This window comes from Lepidochelys kempii, chromosome 14 (assembly GCF_965140265.1).
Source record: "Lepidochelys kempii isolate rLepKem1 chromosome 14, rLepKem1.hap2, whole genome shotgun sequence".
NCBI classification, from domain to species: domain Eukaryota; kingdom Metazoa; phylum Chordata; order Testudines; family Cheloniidae; genus Lepidochelys; species Lepidochelys kempii.
In genome coordinates this window covers 35,203,239-35,226,749 of record NC_133269.1, presented here as the reverse complement: position 1 = coordinate 35,226,749, position 23,511 = coordinate 35,203,239, and the positions used below count along the sequence as shown (strand labels likewise).

Below are 23,511 nucleotides of genomic sequence, written 5' to 3'. Positions count from 1 at the left end.
TCAGCAGCAATGATTCCAAGGTGCACAATCCAGATCCAAAGCCTGGGGACATTCAAACACAAGAAAATGTTTTGAGACCTTCCAGCAATCTGACCATTGGGTCTAACTCTCCGGCTGCTGTGTGCACTGCCTTGAAAGACATGGTTAAGCCAACCTAAGCCCCAGTGTAGACGCACGGTATAGAATTCTTCCATCATCCTACCTACCGCCTTTCAAGGGGGTGGATTTACTACAGCGACAGAGAAAACCCTTCCGTCACTGTAGCAAGTGTCTACACTACCAGTGCTGCAGCTATGTCACTCTGGTGTTTGTAGTGTAGAGATACCCGCAATTTCCATCAGTGGTGTGGAGTAGTCAGAGGATATCAGTGAATCTGGCCTATGTTCCTAGAAACCAGGCTGGGCTAAGATTTTCAAAAGGGACTAGTGAATTTGGGATCCCAACTTCAAAAGCCTTAAAGGTGCCTGATTTCCAAAAGGCAGGTGCTCAGCACTTTCTGAAAATCCAGACCCTTTAAATATCCATCTATCTAGCTAGCTATCCTCTCCAAATTACATATCATCATGTGTAGGATTCTGGAAAGTAATGACTTCTCATTACTAAATTTAAACACATGCATACTTTTTCATGAGTGCTCCAATTATTATTCTTAATATTTTCCCTCAATGTTACATCCTGGTGATGTTTTTTTGTTTGTTTGTTTAACAATAGCCTTCATAACATACAAGATCTTTTAGAATAAATAAGGGAAAGCTAGTGTCTAAAATGTACCTCCACGAGTCACCAATAAATTCTGACCACAAACATAGGTTTGGGTAGTCAGTACTTCTGTTAAAACCTCTGCAAAATTCTTGCATTTTAGATGCTCAAATGCACTCGTTCTTCTTTGACTTTCCTTAAAATTCTCACAGTGCCTAAAGGCGCTGTCTTCTGGATGTCATGGATCGTGATGTCTTGCACTCCTAACGTGTTCCTGAACTGCTCATTCATACCTATGGGGATTATTATTATTATTATTTATTATTTTATTATCATTATTTAAAAGCCCTGTGAGGTTAGGAAGTGTTTTTTATCCCCATTTTATCCACATCCTCTCTGAGTCAGTCCCCATTGCACAGAAGGGATGAAGAGAGAGCCAGAGTTTTCTAGGAATTTAGGTACCTAATAATTCAGATAGGCACTTTTGAAAATCTTACAAGGTGTCTATCTCCCACAGAAATCAAAGAGAGTTAGGGATCAGGTTTTAAAAGATATTTATATGCCTAAAGATGTAGATTGGTGCCTAAATCCCATTTATTCCAATGGGTGTTAGACTCCCTGGCACTTTTGAAAGTCCCACTAGGTGTCTAATCATCTTTAAAAATCTGGCCATAGTTGCTTAACATGCTTAAGCACTTGTGAAAATCTCATTAGGCAACTATCTGCCTCTTTAGACACCTAAATACTGCTGAAAATCTGGCCCTACATGACTTTTTAAAAAAGGATTTATTCTTGCCGTAGGTGACTCACCCTGCAAGCTTTTAGCGGAGCAAGGAATTTAATCTTGGTTTTCTTAATCTCAGGGTAGGGTGAGAACCACCAGATTATACTTCCTCTAAACCACCAGTTTATCCTTCCCCTATGTTTTAAATTGGGCATGTGAAAAGTAGCTGCTTTTCAAATCAATGGGAACACTGTGATTGACTCCAGTGGCTTCAGGGTTGGGTTCTAATTTAGCCTGAGGCAAAACCCTTTCTGTAATGGGGGCAACCTCTTCCCAGCCACCCTCCTCCTCCGTGCCCCCTTCATCTCCTTGTTTCTCAGGCTGCAGATGTTGGGGTTCATCATGGGGGTGACCACGGTATAGAAGAGGGACAGCAGCTTGTCATTCTCTAGCGTGTAGTTTGATTTGGGATGCAGATATATGACCATGCCAGAGCCGTAGAAGAGTGTCGCCATCACAAGATGTGAGGAGCAGGTGGAGAAGGCTCTGTGCCTGCTCCTTGGTGAGGACATTCTCAGGACAGTGGCGATGATGTGGGCATAGGAGGTGAGGATGAGCATGAACGGGGTGGCGAGGAAGACCACAGTGACTGTGATGTTGGACATTTTGTTGCGGGATGTGTCGGCACAAACCAGCTGGAGCACCGACAGCACATTGCAGAAGAAATGGTCGATTTTGTTGGGGCCACAGAATGGGGAGGTGAAGACCAAGGTGGTTTGGATGAATGAGACAGGTTGTGCCTCTAGCTAGTGGTCGGGTCATGGATAACTGGATTTATGTCTGCTGCCTTCTTACTATCTACGATGTCACAATTAACATTCTGTGGCCCCCATGAAATTGACCATTTCTTTTGTGATTTTAGTCCAATAATAAAACTATTCTGCAGTGACACCCACATCCTGGAAGTGCAGCTGTCATACATTCCTCCATATTGACATTTCCTCCATTTCTATTGACGCTGACATCCCATGTATGTATCATCTCCACCATCCTGAGAATCCCTTCCACCATCGGGAGGCAAAAGACCTTTTCCACCTGCTCCTCTCATCTCATTGTGGTGACAATTTTCTATGGGACTCTAATCATTGTGTATTTGGTATCAGACTCTGATGTACTGAGGGACCTGAGCAAAGTGTTCTCTGTCTTCTATGGAGTCCTGACCCCATTGGTCAACCCCCTCATATACAGTCTGAGAAACAAGGAGGTGAAGGAAGCCTTTGAGAAAAGCTGTCCTATATTTTTTGTCTTTTAAATGAATAGAGAGATTTTAGGCTTATATATATGTATTCATGATTATCAGAATCATGGCTTTCTGAATCCAAGTGTAGAGTCTGGGTATTGCCTACTGTGGCCCTCTGACTCGTGTTACAGGAAAACTAGGACACCAAGGAATATCCTTAGACATTCACTGGACCCTCACTCCCACACTAATGTCTGAAGAATACTGTGCATCCTCCCTGAATTTGGATTATTATTCTTTGAGTGGATGAATTTGCAAGTAAATATTTTAATTAGTTCATTACAATAAAATAATTAAAATAAGATCCTTAAGAAATTTAGCATTTGTCATATCTAGCTTTGGGCCGAGTGATCTTAAAACTGGAATGAAACATTCTCTTCACACTTTCTTCAATGTAAGAACTCATTTAAAATATGTATGTAGGTTACATTTGAAGACACTATGTTTTTATGAAGCTAAATTGTTAAAAAGAATTTTGTCAAATCACTAGATTAGGAATACATTTTACACATGGCCAAGTCAGTAGCTCAGGTCACTTTGTGTCGGGACCTTGGTGAAATCAGAGGTAAATCAACCAATCCCCACTCTTCATCTCCTGCTAATTGGAATGTGGCAGTTCTATTACCTGAAATGACTGAATAAGGGAAGGTAACTCTACAGGTGGGCCAAGAGTTCTCACTGATGACTTGGCCCCCATCAGTGTTATTCAGCATTTCATTGCCACAAGCTACCTGTTCCTGTGCTTCATCAGAGATGGGGACACTGCTACACTGTCCCAGGACCAGCCCAAGGGAAGGATTTCTGACTCAGGAAGACACAGTTCCCTCCTCTCTTCTCCCCCCTTGCTCCGTGACAGCTGTGGTTTGCGGCTGGCCAGGTCACTGGGGCTGGAAACTAACATTCTGCCATTCTCTGATCCTTCCCACCCACAGCCTGATAAAAGGTGTCCACATCTTTCTTAAAGTGTGGTACTCAAATCTGGACACAATACTTGTCGCCCCTGGGTCATGAGCAGTCAGACCTAGTGGCAGTCGGGAGTCAGGTACTCGAGGGTCAGAATCCGAGACAGGCCAGAGTGCAAACCAGGAGACAGGCTGGGTCAGAAGCTGGAGTCTATGATCTCTCAGGAGCAGGTCTGAAGAAAGATCAGTGGGCAGTCTGTGGAGGCTTCAGCAACCTAGAACCCTTGTGGTCCCAAGTTCTAGTGCTGCAGGTTACTCCATCTAACTCCTCACCAGTGCTGAGAAGAGCTGAAAAATCATATGCCATATCTTGCATATGATACCCTTATTAATACACTTGTGACAAAGTGGGAATGTTTGTAATATGCATGTCTTATGCATGTCTCAGTTTCCCCTATAAGCTTAGTGACTACCCAGTTGGGGGGAAAAGAGTTAAATTTGCTCTCCAGGCAACCTAAGAGACATAGATGTGTGTGTCACTCACTGTCTGCATGGAATGAAGAGTCAGGGAGACAATGGAAGTTCCAAAGACTCATGGAATTCTAAAGCTGTTCTTGCAACCTCTTTCAGTTTGGTGTCACCTGCAAATTTTATAACCAGAAATGTATAAGGCAAATGTGTATGGGGGTAGATAGATACTTTCTGTCTCTCTGAAATGTATTGAATCCAGAATCACCTGTAACAAAAACTCAGGCCTCTGCACTTAACCTAAAGTAATAACATTCTTTGCATGTCAATTTGTGGCAGGCTGCTGTCTTTGTTTTGTCCAGACACTAGAGGGAGACAGAATCTTGCCCATATATATGGTGATCTTTACACTAGGTTACCACACCCACTAAAGTGCTAAGGTCTTACTGATCCACCAAAGAAGAGAGACCAGAGCCAGCATAGTTGCAGCGTGCAAGGCAATTCCAGCAGCACTCTGGGGAGATGTGTCTAGAGATGAGTGATGTCACTCTTCTGCTATAAATCTAGTTGCATTAGGTGGGGGGTATGGGTGAGAACAGGGGTCAAAATTCAATTGCCTGTGAATCTTCGATCCTCAATGTGAGTAGCCCCATTAACGTCACAGGAAGCTTGCCTGAATAAGAATTCAGTCACTCACTTTTTGGCATTAACTTTGAAAGGATTTTGGGGTTGCCATATGTGGCTGTCGCGGAGAACACATATTGGAGAGGCTGTTTCCAGGCTATGGCAGAATGGAGGCAGAGTAATGAATGGCTGGTAAAGAGGAGCAATCACTATCATTGAGTGTGATACATGGGAAAGGACAGGGGGTGCTGAAGAAACAGAACAGTTCCACCCAGATCCCACCCAAGGGCCATGTTCTTCCTGAATCCCAGAGTGTATACAACAGCTTTGAACTATTCATGTATTGTGGAGGGAGGATCGCACCCCAGGAAGAGCTGGGAGATGAAGGCAGAAAAAAGATATACAACATTTAGGAGGAGGAAGAGAGGAAAAAATCTCCTTTTTCTCCATCATGCGGAAAGACAAGGGAGATCCTGAAATGCTGAATGAAAGAAGTAATAAGAAAGAGGCAATGATGGTCCAACTCCATCAAAGATATTGGAAATACAGCAGGACTGAATCTGCTTCCTAGCATGAAATGAGGATGATGGAGGGTCACCAATAACCCTGGTGCTCCAGACTGGCAATGGCTACGGAATGATGATCATATTGCACCTCTCTGATGCTTTGTCTGATGACCAATAGCCCCCTCCTCAGCTCTTGCAGTCTCCTCGGATTGAAGCTCTCTGTTCTAAAACCCATCCCTGTATCAGATGGAGAAGAAAACCTTGTGTTGTTATGGAAGGCTGACCTCTTGGTCAGTTGTTACTAAGGATGGCTCCAGTTGCTGGGCAACATCGCAGCAGATGCTTTTTGGGAATAATTCCCACGTGGTCACCAGACTATATATGGAGGTGATGGCAACACAGCACATGGGGAATGGTGCTGTGAAAGTGATAATCTGTGTCTGTGCAGGTGCATTGGGCATGAATTTATAGAGAGACATTAAAAATTGAAGACGATGCCTCTCTTTTGGTGTCATTCTTCTCTCATCTATCCCAGGTTTATAGCAGTGCATCTCTATTGACTTCAGTGCAATTATTCCTGATTTATATTAGGGTAAGTGAGAGGAGAATTGTTTCCTTATTAACTCCTCAAAAAGCTTAAATCTTCATTTTATTTTTCATGTTAACTGAGTTACAGTAATTCACTTTTAAGTGTGCACATTTCTTTTTATTTATTGATTTATTTATATTTTATTGATTTCACACACACACAAACAAAGGTAATGGGAGAATAAAAAAAAAGAACAGAAAAGTGTGAGGGTAAAGAAGGGAGGAATCAGAGTAAGGAGGGCAAAGGAGGGCAACATCTTGATCTCTATCCACTAGGGATAAATGAACAGCTTTTAAAAGTTATAGCTAATCTTTTCGAATATGTCTGAGATCCTTCTTCTTCTAAATGTTACCTGCCATTTAGCTGCCATGTCAGCCAGGTCACTTGTCAAGCTTCTATTCCTGGAGGCAATCTGGTCACTTCTTCTCTACTAGCTGAAAGCCTGTGCTGTCATAAGAGTGTAATTTGTAAACTCACATGTGATAAAAAAAACCCACATGGCTGAGAATTTAAAAACTGGACAATAACAGACTGTTTATCCCAGTGATAATGGAACCAGGTGATAATCTAAACAGAAAGAGCTGTGAACCATGCTTGTAACCATTTCCATCATTTCATATGGATTCAACGGAAATTCTAGTGTTCAGAGTGGTGTTTGGGGTTATTGTGTGTGCTGGTTGAGTTGTGTGGGTGGTTGTGTTCATTTGTGTATTTCTCGTGTTGTACTGGGACATTTGTGTTAATTTGTGTAGATGTGCACTGCAGTGAGGGGCTATGTGTGCTTGGGGTTATTGTGTGTGGTAGTTGTTTTATTGTGTACATGGTTGTGTTGATATATCAGCCTTCTCGATGTCATCCATTATTAGCTCTCCTTTCCTGACAGCTATAGGACCCCCACTTTTCTTCATCTTTCTCTTGCTCCTAATGTACTTACAATTCCTTTTCTTATTTATGACCCTTGCTAGGTATAACTCATTTTGTGCCTTAGCCTTTCTGATTTTGTCCCTACGTACTTACGGTATTCTTTTGTATTCATCCTTAGCTATTGGTCTATGCTGCCACATTTTACAGGATCCCTTTGGTTTTTCAGGCTTAGTATGCTTTAGAGTGACACACAGAGTCACTCTCCTGGAATCTTACTATATAGATTTTACATTCAACTGAGTCAGTCATGGCCAATGTTTGGAATTTCAACCTGTCTGCCCTATTTTTGCCATTGAAAATCTCCCTTTATGTCAATTAGGTGAATAAGTCCCATTGAAACACTTTCAGCATTTCAGAAACCTCAGTCCATTCATTCTAGTTTAAGCAACATTCCAAACTGGGTTAATTTCCTTCTGAGTGATCCCATTTCTTGCATTTCATGTTCCCACTGTATGTGAGTCATTCTCCTGCACCCACTGGAAAATTATTAGATTCTCATGACTAGGGCATATACACCTGAATGAGAGAGAGAGAGTGTGGTGGGTGAGGGCATGTATGGGCTTGGGCATTAATTGTGTGTCAGATTATATCTGTAGTTATGTTGAACAGATCAAGAACATATTTCCACATATGTGACGTCATTCCATCATATTGCCAAATTTCAACCCTATCTGTGCTTTCTGGCAGTAGCAACGAGGTTACAAAAACAGTGAGAGTCAAATAACAAACCATGACAACAGTGCTTTTAGTAGCAAATCTCTGATGGTCATCAGAATCCTTGTGTCTCATAGGTGACTCTAGAAATCAGCAGATCCTGCGAGGGGTGAGTTCTCTTCTTTGGATGACAGAATGTCCCTATGGGTTTGTCTACGGGACAATTTCAAATTTTAGTCACAGCAGAAACCTAGATGCAACTGTGACATCCTGGTCCTGTTCCCCGCTCTGAACTGACTCTGGACTGTTGTCGTTGGCTCCAGCTTCTGAATCCCATGTGCTGCTGAGCCCCCTGATCTAGGTAGTAACTGGTCACTGTTCCTAGCTCTGTATCTCTCAGCACACTCCCACTGCTTCACCAGCGGTGAGCCATTCAGTGTTGATGGTCCTTAATGGCTTTCTCACTGCTTTCCAGGCATAGCTTCTCCACAACCAGGTACATGTTTCCTGGTACCAAAGAGATGATCTCATCCAGAAAGATGATTACAGTAGAAATAACATTCATAAAACCAAATGGAATTAACAACTGGAAAAGCATATATTCCCCAAACTGTCACAGCAGCCTTAGCCAAGGAAGTATTGGCAGACCTCCTTAATGTAGTTATCCCCCCTATGCTCATTAGCATGCTGTCTCAGGGCCAGATGTTCAAAGGTACTGGGGGTCCTGTCTGCAGGTTTATGTGCATGGATAGTTTTGGGCACTTTTGAAAATGTTATCCATCAATTTTTATTGATGTGTGGCTCTCAGAAATAATGGTGCATATCCTTGAAGATAAACAAACAAACTATCTGATTCTAGTTAGGAGAGATTTGAGAGAGATATCCCTGCAGAATGAAGGGAAAAAGGGAAATGTCTAGAAATGTTCAGTGCTATTAAAAGAACAATTGATGCCATTTCTGCAGAAATTGAGATGGAAATATAAACATATGCTGTGACTGTGAGGCATGGTTAGGTTCTCTTCCTATTCTGTATTGAAAGTTATGCATGGTCGCATAGCAGTTTTATAGCATTTAAGTTATACAGCACTCATGAACAGAGATATTAAAGAACTTTGTCAAGTGTCTTAAGTAGCATCTCTATTTTACACAAGAGCAATGGAGCATATGCTGAGAGCTCTTGTTTCATAAACCTCAAATCACATTAAGAAAACGGTAAGTGGTATTGTCATCAACGATTTCACAGAGGAGGGAACAGAGGCACAGAGAGAGGAAAGGACAAGCTCAAGGTCTGGGAGTGGATGAGCCAGGAATAAAACCCAAGTTTCTGGAATTGAATTCTAGTGTCCACTCCACTGGAATCTGCTGGACTCTGAAATGTAAGTATGGCTAAACTAGGTATGAGCCCAACATACCAAATTAGGTATGAGCCTTTGGCTGGGATTTTCATAGGAGGTCAGGAAAGTGGCATTTAATTTTCTTAGTCTTCACCTATAATCTCAGACATTGTGGCTAAAGTAATATACAAGTATGGTCAGGAGTTCTGCAGCTGAGATGTGTTCAACCATAGAGATACCAGACAATAGGAACGTTTTCAAGGTGATTACACTTAGGCCCTTAGGAAAATTTTCCCCAAAATGTCATCACCATCTGGTGTCTTCACTCACCCGTTGGGATGGAACCAGCAGGGAGAAGTCGGAATTGAAATGCTTAGTGTTTTGAAATAGAAGTTACGCTATAAATTGCAGAATTTCTTTTATTTCCCCTAGATGAAACCAACAATGAACAGATGCCAGGAAAATCAAACAACCATCACAGAATTCATCCTCCTGGGATTTGGGACTTTCCCTCAACTGCAGATTCTTCTCTTCCTGCTGTTTCTAGTGATCTGCATTGTGACTCTGGCCGGAAACATCCTCATAATTGCACTAGTTGTGGCTGATCAGCACCTTCACACCCCCATGTACTTCTTCTTGGGGAGCTTGTCCTGCTTGGAGACTTGCTACTCCTTGACCATCCTGCCCAGGATGTTGGCCAGTCTCCTGACTGGGGACAGAACCATTTCTGTTAGTGGCTGCCTGACACAATTATATTTCTTTGGTTCTCTGGCAGCCGCTGAATGTTCTCTCTTATCTGTGATGTCCTATGATCGTTATTTAGCGATATGCAAACCTCTGCATTATGCATCCCTTATGAATAGCAGGTTCTGTATCAAGTTGGTGGTCGGGTCATGGATAGGTGGATTTATATGTATGGCCATCTGTATATCTATGACCTCACGGATAACATTCTGTGGCCCCAATGAAATTGACCATTTCTTTTGTGATTTAAGCCCAGTAATAAAACTGTCCTGCAGTGATACCCACACAGTGGAAGTTACTGCTTTCATAAATTCCTCCATTTTTACATTGCCTCCATTTCTGTTGATCCTGGCATCCTATGTTTGTATCATCTCCACCATCCTGAGAATTTCTTCCACCACTGGGAGGAAAAAGGTCTTTTCCACCTGCTCCTCTCACCTCATTGTGGTGACAATTTTCTACGGGACACTAGTCATTGTGTATTTGGTGTCAGGCTCTGATATACTGAGGCACCTGAACAAAGTGTTCTCTGTCTTCTATGGAGTCCTGACTCCATTGGTCAACCCCCTGATATACAGCCTGAGAAACAAGGAGGTGAAGGAAGCCTTCAGAAAAGCTGTCTGTAGATTTTTTTCTTTCCCAAGAATACAGATATTTTAAACCTATATATATATATATATATATATATATATATATATATATATATATATATATATATATATATATATATATATTAATGGACCAATCATGGAAATATGAGCTTGTAAACTGACTCACATGAATAGTCCATATTCCTCTTTGTGTGCCTGTTGAACTCATGCATATCAGAATCAGGACTCCCTGAATTGCAGTGCAGAGTCTCGGTGTTGTCTACCTCTGGCCATTGGACACATTCTGGAGGAAAATTAGAACACCAAGCCAAAGCCTTAAAAATACACTGCACCCCTGCTCTGAAGAATACTGTGTATCCTCCTTGATCTTGGCTTACTTATTCTTGGAGTTTGAATGACTTTGCAAGCAAATACCTTAATTAGTTCATGAGAATATAATAATTAAGACAGTGGTCTGCTTGAAACTGAGATTTTGCCATCTCCTTGCTTTCTCCCAAGTGATCTTAAAACTGGAATAAACATACTCTTCACACTTTCCACAGTGTTCATCCTCATTTCAAATAAGTTTGTAGGCTACATTTGAAGATATTAGGTTTTAATGAAGCTAAATTGTTAAGAAAAGTTGTGTCTAATCATTAGATTCAGAATAAGTTTTCCACATGGCCAAGTCAGTAGATCAGGTTCCTCTAAAGTTGGGCCATGGTGACATCAGAGGTAACTCAACCAATCCTCAGTCTTTCCCTGCTGATAATTTGCATACTACAGTTCTATTAGGTGAAATGACTCCTAGGTAAGGTAACTCTACAGGTGGGCCAAGGCTTCTCATTGATGACTTGGACCCCAATGGTGTTATTCAAGGCTCCATGGCTACAAGCAACCTGTTCCTATGCTTCATCAGAGAGGTGGTGGTTCTCTGCTACTCTATCCCAGGACCAGCCATGTGAAGGATTTCTGATTCAGGAAGATGCAGTTTCTTCCTCTCTGCTTCCCCACTCTTGCTCCCTGGCAGCAGAAATTTGCTTCTGGACAGGTCATTGGGGCTGGAAACTAAAATTCTACCATTCCTGGATCCTTTCCACCCACTGTCTGCCAAAACTGTCCACTTCTTTCTTTAAGTGTGGTGCCCAAATGCACACACAATATTCCATCTGCATGGTCACCAGTACCGTGTAGAGCAGAACAATTACTTCTCATGTCTTGCATATAATACTCCTGTTAGTATGCCTGTGATGAAGTGGGATTTTTTGTAATATTTTATGAGCCCTATGTGTGCCTCAGTTTTCCCTATAAGATTCACGACTACCCAGTCATGGAAAAAGGGTTAAGTTTGCTCTCACAGCAGCCTGAGAAACATAGGTGTGTGTGTCACTCCCTGTCTGGGTGGAATGAAAAGTCATTAAGGAACTGGTTGAAACTGACCCAGATCAACAAGGGGGTCAGAGAGACAATACAAGCTCCAATGACTCATGGAATTCTAAAGCATTCCTCCCAAGTACTTGCAAACCCTTTCCAGTCTGGTTTCATATTTGATATTTTATTTTATATTTTATAAACAAAAACATATAAGACTGATGTGTATGGGGATATGTAGAAGCTATCTATCTATCTACAAAATGTATAGAGTCCTGAATCACCGGTAACAAAAAACTCAGGTCTCTAACACTTGACCTAAAGGAATAACATTCTTTGCATGTCAATTCATGGCAGGCTGCTATATTTGTTTTGTCCAGAGACAGAATCTTGTGCACATAAATGGTGCATATTTGTACTAGGTTACCACATTTTCCCCTATAGGATTCATGACTACCCAGTCAGGGGGAAAGGGTTAAGTTTGCTCTCAGGGCAGCCTAAAAAACATAGATGTTTGTGTCATCTCCCTGTCTGAGTGCAATGAAGGGTCAATAAGGAGCTGGTTAAAAAGTACCCAGATCAATAAGATGCCCAGAGTGACAATGCCAGCTCCAATGACTCATACAATTCTAAACCTGTTCTCCCAAGTTCTTGCAACCACTTTCAGTTTGGTGTCATCTGCAAATATTTTAACACTTAGCATATAAGATAGATATGTATAGGATAAATTGTTTGGTAGCTAGCTAGCTAGTTCTAAGATATTAAATCCAGAATCATTTGTAATAAAATCTGAGGACTCTGCCACTTGACTTAAAGGAATAACATCTTTGCATGTCAATTAATGGCAGGCTGCTATACTTGCTTTGTCCAGACACTAGAGGGAGACAGGATCTTCTGCACATAGATGGTGTATATTTACACTAGGATACCACAGTCACTGAACTGCTGAGGTCTTACTGATCCGTCAAAGAGGAGAGATGGCAGCCAGCATGGTTGCAGCATGCATGACATTTCCAACTGCACTCAGCTATGGAATAAGTTTCTAGAGCTGAGTGATGTCACTCCATGCTATAAATCTATTTACATTAGGTGTGGGGATTAGGGTCAGGACAGGGGTTAAATTCAATTGTTTGTTAATCACTGGGCATCATCATGACCCATGTCAGTAGCCCCATTAACGTCATTGGAATTTTGTCTCAGTAAGAATTCAGTAAGTCCCTCAATGTTTGGTATTTACTTTTTCAAGGATTTGGAGTTGCCATACATGGCTGTCATGGAGAGCCTCATTCCAGACCATGGCAGAATTGAAGCAGAGTAATGACTGGCTGTTAAAGAGAACCAATCCCTATTATTGAGTGTGATATATGGGAATGGACAGGGGGCATGGAGGAAACAGGCCAGCTCCACCCAGATACCACCCAGGGACCATGTTCTTCCTGTCTGCCACAGTGTACAATGTGGTTTGAACTATTCATGCATTGTGGTGGGAAAATTGCACCCAAAAAGGGGCTGGGAGATGACAGCAGAAAGAAGATACTCACCATTCAAGGGGAGGAAGATAGAGAGGAAACAAGCTTCCTTCCCTCCAGGATGTAAGAAGATTGAGGTAGATCCTGAAATGATGAAGAAGAGAAGTAATAGATGAGAGGCGATGATGGTCTAACTCCATAATAGAGTTAAGTTCAGAAGGGACCATTGCGATTATCTAGTCTGACCTCCTGCACATCGCAGGCCACAGAACCTCCTTTAATAGACCCATAACCTCTGACTGAGTTACTGACGTCCTCAAATCTTGATTTAAAGACTTCAAGTGGCCTGATTCTCTTTACAATCCCACCAGTGTAAATTAGGAATTATTTGATTATAAATAGGTGTTACAAAGTGGGGAATCGGGACCACTAACTCAGTGAGTAATTAATCATGTTAACATTAACTGATGGCAAAATTCCCTAGCATGATGGATAGACTGTATGAGCCCAGATCCTCTGCTGTTGTGAACTGGAGTAGATCCATTAAAGAACTATCCTACAATCTGGAGATCTGATGCCTGAGACTTCCATCAGTGTTGTATGGATGCCCGAGCAGTGCAGGCCTGATCAATAAAGCTCCTGGTTTTTACTTCACTATCAAATCTCATCACAATGGTGATGAGTAAAGCTTTTCCTGGTGATGCCTTTTTTTTGTGTTGGCAAAATGTAAAGTAACATAAATAGGTCCATCATCGCTCTCTCTGGCCCAATGACTGTTCCATTGTGGATAAATATTTAAATAGTCCTTAAGCCAAAGAGAGAGAGACTGAGAGTCTGAATGATTTTGTAGTCCAGGAAGGTGGAAGACCTCAGATCCAGTTCCCCTGCTCCAATGACTCTTTCATTATTTATCCACAGTTGAAGAGCTTCAACAGTAGAGACTGCGGCTGGGACACCCCATTCAAATGCTTTTTTCCACCTCTGGCAGAGACGGGGGAATTGAAGCTGCATCTCTGACTGTCTTGGCTAATAGTCATTTATGGACCTATCCTCCATGAGCTTATCTAATTCTTTTTAAACCCAGTTATAGTTTTGACCTTCACAACATCCCTGGCAATGAGTTCCACAGGTTGACTGTACGTTAAGTGGAGAAGCACTTCCTCTTGTTTCTTTTAAACCTGTTGCCTATTACTTTCATCAGGTTACCCCAGACACAAGGGTTTGGGAGAAACCCTACCCAAGTGGAGAGAGGGCGGGAAGCCCAAGAAACTGAAGGGACGAAGAGGGAAGTAGCCCCGGGGAAGGAATCACAGTTTCAAGCACTTTGCCACTATTCCTAGGACCCCTGGGCTGGTACCCAGAGTAGAGGGTGGGGCTCAGGTCCCTCCCCCTTCTCTGGGACACTAGCGAGGCAGTTGATGCCCAAGAACAGGGCGAGAGATAATGCCCTGACTCCCCCCTCCCATAAGAAGAAAAAGCATGGGACCCACCACAACAGTGCTGGCAATTTGCTACAGGGCCTGTCATAAATATAAAGGGAAGAGTAACCACCTTTCTATATACAGTGCTATAAAATCCCTCTTGGCCAGAGGCAAGGTCCTTTTACCAGTAAAGGGTTAAGAAGCTCGGGTAACCTGGTTGGCACCTGACCCAAAATGACCAAGGAGGGGACAAGATATTTTCAAATCTGGATGCGGTGGGAAAGTTTTCTGTCTGTCTGTGATACCTTTGCCAGGAACAGATCAAGGATGCAAGCTCTCCAACTCCTGTAAAGATGGTAAGTAATCTAGCTAGAAAATGCGTTATGTTTTCTTTGGTTTTTGGCTTGTAAATTCGCTGTACTGGAGGAAATGTGTATTCATGTATTTGTGTCTTTTTGTAACTTAAGGTTTTGCCTAGAGGGACTTGGTGTTTTGAATTATCTTATCTTCCATTCTGATCTTACAGAGTTGTTCTCTTATCTTTTTTTGTTCTTCTAATAAAGTTCTGATTTTTAAGAATCTGACTGGGTTTTTTGGGTCTTAAAAATCCAAGGGGTTTGTGCTCATCTTGTTTATTCTCAAGCCTCCCCAGGAAATGGGATGTAAGGGCTTGGGGGAATATTTTGGGGAAATAGGAACTCCAAGTGGTCCTTTCCCGGATTGTTTGTTAAATCACTTGGTGGTGGCAGCGTTTTACCTAATCCAAGGGCAAAGACTTTGTGCCTTGGGGAAGTTTTAACCTAAGCTGGTAGAAATAAGTTTAGGGGGTCTTTCATGCAGGTCCCCACATCTGTACCCTAGAGTTCAGAGTGGGGAAGGAACCTTGACAGGGCCATATCCTGTTCTGCAGTTTAAATGCAGAGTAACTGTATTGTCCTCATGGCTATTTATTCCTGAGTGACCCCAGTGATAAGAATCTGGTGGACCCAAATGCAACAGACACTTAGAAGGTCAGACTAGATCATGATGGCCCCTTCTGGCCTTGAATTCTGCAAATCTATGAATCTTTGAATCAGTCAGTTTAAGCTACTGCAGAAAGGCTTACAAGAAACCATGGCCCAGAGTTTTCTCTGCTATAACGCCCCAGAAATTGATGGAGTTACACCCAGGAGGAAGTTAGCTCCTACATCTATTGTTGTGCCTTGCTGTGAACATACAATAGTATACAGGGTGGGGAAGTGTCTGCTGTAAGCATACATCTCATTACGGGACCCCAGAGACATTTTCCCAAGGCCCTTTGAAGGCTATATGGCAACAGTTATCTCCACGGGGGTACTTCATTCACTCCATGCAGGTGGATTATGGAGGAGAATAGGCACCCTTGTTTGCATGTATGTAGCATGGTTTGTGCAGTTAAATTACTTCTGTTGGGGTTTGTTTCCTCATATATTGGTCCACAGCATTATTTCAGCCTTGGGATACAAGGGCATGTCTATGCTACCATTATTTCCTTCTTAGCAAATAGCGTGAAGCCAGAGGAAGAATGAGACTGTCACAAACGGAGAGGAAGACGCCTGTTTTAGCATGGTACGATTCCCTCAGACTTTTGAACGTACAATATCTTCAGCTCCACTGCAATAGATCTAGCTTTATTTTTTTGGCCCAGACAAGACCCCCACCCCCCATAGATAACATACTGCTAGGCATCCCAGAAATGATATATAGACAGATTAGACAGATGTGCAGGGGAAATTCCGAGAGCGGAACTCGCTCTATTCTGCGTTGCTGAGTCTGAGAGGGTGTGTGATGTTTGTGTCTGTTGAAGTTGGAGTTGCTAAGCAGTAATCAGGATTTGTTACTGAAATAAGATATTGGCCCAGTTTGTGACCTCACTTACACCAAACATGTAAACCCCAAACTCCTCTAGTGACTCCAGGTTTACACCAGTGTTGCTGAGAACAGAAGCCAGCTCTTTAACACTTACAGAGAGGTGTGGGATATGAGAACTTCTGGGAGGCAGGCAATCTCAGATATTTCCTACTCATAGTCTTCATAACTTTTGTTCATTTTCTTACTCTATGTGCTACCTTCTTATTATTTTGATTCAGTTATTAGTTCTGCTATTATTATTGGCCCAAGACCTGCCATCCGTACTTACATTTTGGCATCCTTAATTATTACTTAAGAAAGGACAGGGTAAAGAGCAGAGGGTTTGGCAATTTATTTTTGGAAAACCTTGTCATCCCCTTGCAAACTGAAGGACCATAAGATGTAATGAACTCTAGATTCTTTAAATGATTCCTGCTAGAACTAGTTTACCCACCCACAGTAGGGCCATCTACTGATGTTTCAATGTGCTAGGTGAAAGAGTGGCGCAGATAGTTAGATAGATGGATAGCTAGATCTATCTGTCCTGTATCTATGAATCCTCCAGGCATTTACCTCACACTCATTTAGTTTTTGAGAACCTTACAAAAAAAATTAATAATAAACAGGGAGATTCCTTGTAGTTAGTGGGTTCCACCTAGGAATCACTGAGCATTAGAGATGACTGGAAAATTTCCATCAAAACAATCCTGGATGCGAAACAGAAAATAGTTTAGGTGATTACTCTGTTTTCCAGCTGGCTGTATGCAGCAGTTTGAAGGACTGTGTTCAGGAGTAGAATATAGGGAGATATCCAGGGCTTATTCTATAGAGTATTTCCCAAAGCCCCCCATATCCCCCACCCCCAACATTCTATAAAAACTCCAAGGGGTTTGAAAATATTTACCGGAGGTCGGCTCTGGACAGCTCCAGCTGAATTTAAGACCTGGAGATATCTGTATGTATGACTCCTGCTGTTCTCATTATTGATATTATACCATTCTCTTTATCCTTCCCTCTGCAGAGAGAAAATGTTACTGCCAGGAAAATCATGGCCAGTCAAACCGCCATGAGTGAATTCTTTCTAATGGCGTTCTCTGATGTTCAGGAGCTGCAGCTTTTACCCTTTGTGGTGTTTCTGTTTATTTACATTGTATCCTTGTCAGGGAATCTTAACATCATCATGGCAATAACCCTGGACTGCCCCATGGTTACTTCACACCCCCATGTACTTCTTCCTGAGAAATCTATCCTTGGATATTTGCTTCATTTCTGTCATGGTAACCAAGTCCTTCATCAACTCCCTCATGAACAACTCATCTATTTCTTTCCAGGGGTGTGCTGCACAACTATTTCTATTTATGACAGTTTTCAGAGTAACAGCTGTGTTAGTCTGTATTTGCAAAAAGAAAAGGAGTGCTTGTGGCACCTGAGAGACTAACCAATTTATTTGAGCATAAGCTTTCGTGAGCTACAGCTCACTTTATCAGATGCATACTGTGGAAAGTGTAGAAGATCTTTTTATACACACAAAGCATGGGGGGAGGTATTTTTTCATGCTTTGTGTGTATAAAAAGATCTTCTACACTTTCCACAGTATGCATCCGATGAATTGAGCTGTAGCTCACGAAAGCTTATGCTAAAATAAATTGGTTAGTCTCTAAGGTGCCACAAGTCCTCCTTTTCTTATTTTTATTTATGTCATTCTTAGCTACAGAGCTATTCCTCCTCACAATCATGGCTTTTGACCTATATGTTGCCATCTGCAATCCTCTCCACTATGCAATGATCATAAACAAGAGGAGGTGTGTTAAGTTAACCTGCGGGTCATGGGTGGATGGTGGTCTCTATTCTGTTTTGCACACTGCTAACACATTTTCATCACCCTTCTGTGGGTCCATTATCAACAAGTTCTTCTGTGACATCCAGCCATTGCTGAGGATCTCATCCTCTGAATCTCACACTGGTGAAATTGCACTGATCGCCTTTGGTGTGTATTTAGCTTCAAGCTGTTTTGATAATGTTGTCGTATGTTCAGATCTTCTAAACAGTGCAGAAAATCCCTTCTGTGGAAGATCACCGTACAACCATCTCCACTTGCCTACCCTACCTCACTGTCATTGTTTTATTCCTCACCAATGGCATGTTTTCACACATGGCACCAACCTCTGACTCTGCTCTGGAGCAGCATCTGGTGGCTGCATTTTATTCAGTGGTGCCACCCTTGATTAATCCCATCATCTACAGCCTGAGGAGATAAAAACTGCCCTGAGAAAAGTTATGGGAAGGAAGTTCTTTCCTTTGATTTGTGAAGAATTTTAAATATAAAATCATTCCGGGTAAAGTTTGTGGATGACACAAAAATCTCCTTCTTAAAACTCTTCTCTGCTGTGATGCCAGCAAAAATACCCTGGCAATGGTTAGGCAGCTGTGTCACTGGACACACTGTTTTTCATGTTTTTCATTGTCAAGGTTCCTCCCCCACTCTGAACTCTAGGGTACAGATGTGGGGACCTGCATGAACACCTCCTAAGCTTACTTTTACCAGCTTCGGTTAAAACTTCCCCAAGGTACAAATTAATTTTATCCTTTGTCCTTGGAATATCCACTGCCACCACCAAACTCTAACTGGGTTTACTGGGAAACATAGTTTGGACATGCCTTTCCCCCCAAAATCCTCCCAACCCTTGCACCCCACTTCCTGGGAAAGGTTTGGTAAAAATCCTTACCAATTTGCATAGGTGACCACAGACCCAAACCCTTGGAGCTGAGAACAATGAAAAAGCATTCAGTTTTCTTACAAGAAGACTTTTAATAGAAATAGAACTAAATAGAAATAAAGGAATCACCTCTGTAAAATCAGGATGGTAGATACCTTACAGGGTAATTAGATTAAAAACATAGAGAATCCCTCTAGGCAAAACCTTAAGTTACAAAAAAGACACACAGACAGAAATAGTCATTCTATTCAGCACAATTCTTTTCTCAACCATTTAAAGAAATCATAATCTAACACATACCTAGCTAGATTATTTACTAAAAGTTCTAAAACTCCATTCCTGTTCTATCCCCAGCAAAAGCAGCGTACGGACAGACACAGACCCTTTGTTTCTCTCCCTCCTCCCAGCTTTTGAAAGTATCTTGTCTCCTCATTGGTCATTTTGGTCAGGTGCCAGTGAAGTTACCTTTAGCTTCTTAACCCTTTACAAGTGAGAGGATTTTTCCTCTGGCCAGGAGGGATTTTAAAGGGGTTTACCCTTCCCTTTATATTTATGACATTTATGTTGACCAGTTACATTTAATTGTTTCCTTGTACTCTCCTCATCTGTTTGTCTGTTCCACTTGTTGTCTATAGTTTATTCTTAGATTGTTAGCTGTTTGGGGCAGGGACTGTCCCATTGTTGTGATTGTACAGCACCCAGCACAACAGAGCCATAGTTTCTATATGCTACCATAACATAAACAAGAACAACAGCAGTAAGGTCATGGGTGACCTTAATGATACTTTTCACCCCTGTCAGGGCCTCAACTATAATAATGAAGGTTTTCCAGATGTGGTATAATATTTGCCTCACATCATAGAGCATCTTGAGCTCTCCAGACAAAAGCAGGAATATTATCGCCCCCTGTTTTCAAGTGAGGAACGTTAAACAGCAACTTTTCCACACTTTGGTTGCTAAGCATAGGCACCAAAATATCTAAAGAAACAAAGCCTGATTTTCAAAGTCACCAAGCTCCTCAGCTTCCATTTAGCTAGTCTGAACATTTTGGCTATAAACTTTGTGTCTCTAGCTCCCCATTTCTCTAATGGGAATGCTATATTATCTCTCTGATATTCACTGAGGTTCTGTTTTTTGCAGGAGGCTAGGGGAATTAGGTCCCAATTCCCATTGGAAGTCTGAGCACGGGGCATCTAACTCTGCTGGGTTGCTATGGAAATCTCAGTGGGAGTGGCCAATACTGAGGCAGCAGTTGGGGTTGTTATGGACTGAGCTCCTGCAGGCATTGGCGAATAGGGAAATCCACATAATAAACTTCACTGTTTGTGCAAAGTTCTATAATCATGTGGGCTCATTCTCTTCTCATGCAACTTGGTGCAAATCAGGAGTAACTCAATGGGATTCAGTGGGGCTGATTCCCCTCTCACTCACCCAAATATCAATCAGAAGTAACTCTACTGAAGTCAATGGGCCAAAACTACCTCTCACTTATGCTGGTGTAAATTATGAGTAACATCAGTGAAGTCATCACAGTTACACTGGTGTAAAACTGAAATAAGTGAGAGGATAACCAGCCCACATAGTGTGGGCTAAAATTGATTCTTCCTGACCCTGTAGGCAATTTTCTCACACCATGAGGGTTCGTTACCTGGATAACGTGATTATGGAGTCTGATACTCCTCCCACTTACACTACAGTTGCATTGATTCTGTTCATAGTAGCACCAATGTAATTCTACTGACTGGAAAGGAAGCCACTCAGATACCACCAATTTATGTTCATTTCTAGCTACCCTGCTGCTACCTATCATAATATTTCCACACACTCTCATACAGTGGTAGCAAACCATACCTGCTCCTGTGATTTTACACTGGTGTAAACCCACTAAAGTCAAAGCCATTACACAGCAAGGTGTTGTATCATGGAGAGTAAACACAGAGTCCAATCTGAATCTGAATGTTTTCATATTCACAAGGCCACATGATGGGGGTAGCTATTATGATCCCCATTTTGAAGAAAGGGAAGGTTAAACAGCAAATCATTCTGATTTCTCATTTCTAGAACCCCACTGAAGTGTGAATGACAGCCTCAGATGGAAACAAAGAGAGATATTTCTGTGCTAAATCATACAATAATAATAATAATAATAATAAATAATAAAACTCAGTATGACAAACAAGCCCATGTTAATTGATATTGCCACACCAGCAGAGAGAAACATGAATCAGAGGTTGCTTGGCCCTGCTGCCCTTATTCAGACATGTAACTCTTCCTCACATCAGGAGTCCCATTGTATTTAATAGAACTGCTCTAATGGGTAAGGGCTGCCAGCACAAGCAGTGATTCACAGCATCACCCCATCAGATGAGCTCCCCTTATCTTGATTTTATTGCACAATACAATAATTACATACAAAATAGTTTGCTATTTGTCATGAAATTCATAATTTCACTAACAGCTTTTCTCAAGGCCACCTTGACCTCTTTGTTTCTCAGGCTGTAGATGAGGGGATTGACCAGGGGAGTCAGGGCAGTGTAGAAGAGAGAGAACACGTTGTGCAGGTCTCTCAAGGAGTTGGTGTCTGGTAGCAGATAGACAATGATTAGTGTCCCATAGTAGAGTGTAACCACAATGAGGTGAGAGGAGCAGGTGGAAAATGCCTTTTGCCTCCCAGTTGTGGAAGAAATTATCTGGATGGTGGCAATGACACACATGTAGGATGCCAGGGTTAATATAAAGGGAGGCAGTGTTAATATGGAGGAGAACAGGAAGTTCACAAGAGCCATCAGGCTGGTGTCATTGCAGGACAGTTTTACTAATGGGGTGTAATCACAAAATAAATGGTCAATTTCATTGGGGCCACAAAAATCATTTGTGATATCCAACATGCAGTGATGGTGCAAGCCACAAAACCGCTTACCCAAGACCCAGCTGCCAACCAGAAGTGGAGCCTGCCATTCATAAGGGCTGCATAATGCAATGGTTTGCATATCTCTAAATACCGATAATAAAACATCACTGATAAGAGACAACATTCCACAGCTACCAGAGAACCAAAGAAATCAAGTTGCGCAACACAGCCACTGACAGAAATGGTTCTGTCCCCAGTCACGAGACTGGCCAGCATCCTGGGCAGGAGGATGGAGGTGTAGCAGGTTTCCAAGCAGGACAAGTTCCCCAGGAAGAAGTACATGGGGGTGTGAAGGTGCTGATCAGCCACAACTAGTGCAACAATGAGGATGTTCCCAGCCGTGGTCACAATGTAGATCACTAGAAACAGCAGGAAGAGAAGAACCAGCAGTTGAGGGAGATTCCCGAATCCTAGGAGGATGAATTCTGTGATGGAAGTTTGATTTCCCCAATCTGTATCTGCCATGGGCCCTATCAAGAAATGTAATTAAATAAATAACCTGTGAAATATGACATCAAAAAAGATAATTTGGGGTTATGTGGTGTCATTGTAATTTTGTTGATGTTTAAATGTAGTTGTGGATGAGCTTTGCAGAATCTCTGCTTTTCTAGGCATCTTTCTCCTTCCAATACCATGTTTATAGATACTGTAACCCCACACCTCCAGCTGGGCTGGTACCTCAATTATCCCCCATTATGTAGTGTAATCTAGTGCCATGGGTGAAATCTGGGAGTCAAGAAAGCAAGGTTCTATTCCTGACTCAGTGTGACCTTGAGAAAGCCATGTAGTTCTGTACCTCAGTTTCCACAGCTGTAAAATGAGGTTAATGGTACCTTGTAAAATGGCTTGTTATCTACTGATAAACAAAGTATTTAACATCTTCACAGTGCTCTGAGACCATTGACAGCTTTCTGTACATACTCACAAATAAATCCATACACATCACCTTGTCACACTGAGAGCTGATTTTTACACCAATGTCTAAGGGCTTGTCTACACTGGCAAGTTTTTTCGATGAAACTAATGTCACCAAGGAAACATTGACAAAAGCAAAGTCACCAAAGCGTGTCTACATTTGCTCCCTCTGTCAGCAGATCATGTCCACATTTGGGGTATCTTGGTCCACAGTGAGAGCAATGGACTGTGGGTATGTATCCCACAGTGCCTGCCGACACCATCTGTCACTAGGTGTTGTGGGAATGCGGAAACAGAGCGCGGCGCATCCTGGGATGTGCAAAATGTAACGTCGTGCATCGCTTTCTGTCCCACCCCTCCAAAGGTCTCTGGCTTCCTTTTGTGCTTTTTTTCCAACTGTCATTCTTTTGTAGTGCACACCAGAATCTGCAGTGACACAGGATGGATCCCGTACTTCTCTCTTATGCGCTGTTAGCTGTCGTGGGGACATCGCACATGGCAGCACAGTTACTCTGTCAAGGTTCCTTCCCCACTCTGAACTCTAAGGTACAGATGTGGGGACCTGCATGAAAACCACCCTAAGCTTATTTTTACCAGCTTAGGTTAAAACTTCCCCAAGGTACAAACTATTTTACCTTTTGTCGCTGGACCTTATTGCTGCCACCACCAAGCGTCTAACAAAATATAACCGGGAAAGAGCCCACTTGGAAACGTCTTTTCCCCAAAAATCCCCCCAAGCTCTACACCCCCTTTCCTGGGGAAAATAAAAATCCTCACCAA

General features: G+C 42.2%; 2 protein-coding genes across 2 annotated transcripts; one reads left to right on the top strand and one right to left on the bottom strand.

The window, feature by feature from the left end:
• Positions 1–1,707: 1,707 nt before the first annotated feature.
• LOC140898173 (olfactory receptor 10A7-like) lies at positions 1,708–22,281 on the bottom strand. The gene is made up of 2 exons (XM_073311604.1): positions 21,826–22,281; positions 1,708–2,229 (listed from the first exon to the last, which is right to left on the bottom strand). The coding sequence occupies exons 1-2, from the start codon at positions 22,279–22,281 to the stop codon at positions 1,708–1,710; spliced, it is 978 nt and encodes a 325-aa protein (XP_073167705.1).
• On the top strand, positions 9,157–10,477 carry LOC140898000 (olfactory receptor 10A7-like). Its single transcript, XM_073311367.1, has 2 exons — positions 9,157–10,090; positions 10,320–10,477. Exons 1-2 carry the CDS (start codon positions 9,157–9,159, stop codon positions 10,475–10,477), a joined length of 1,092 nt encoding a protein of 363 aa, XP_073167468.1.
• Positions 22,282–23,511: the final 1,230 nt, after the last annotated feature.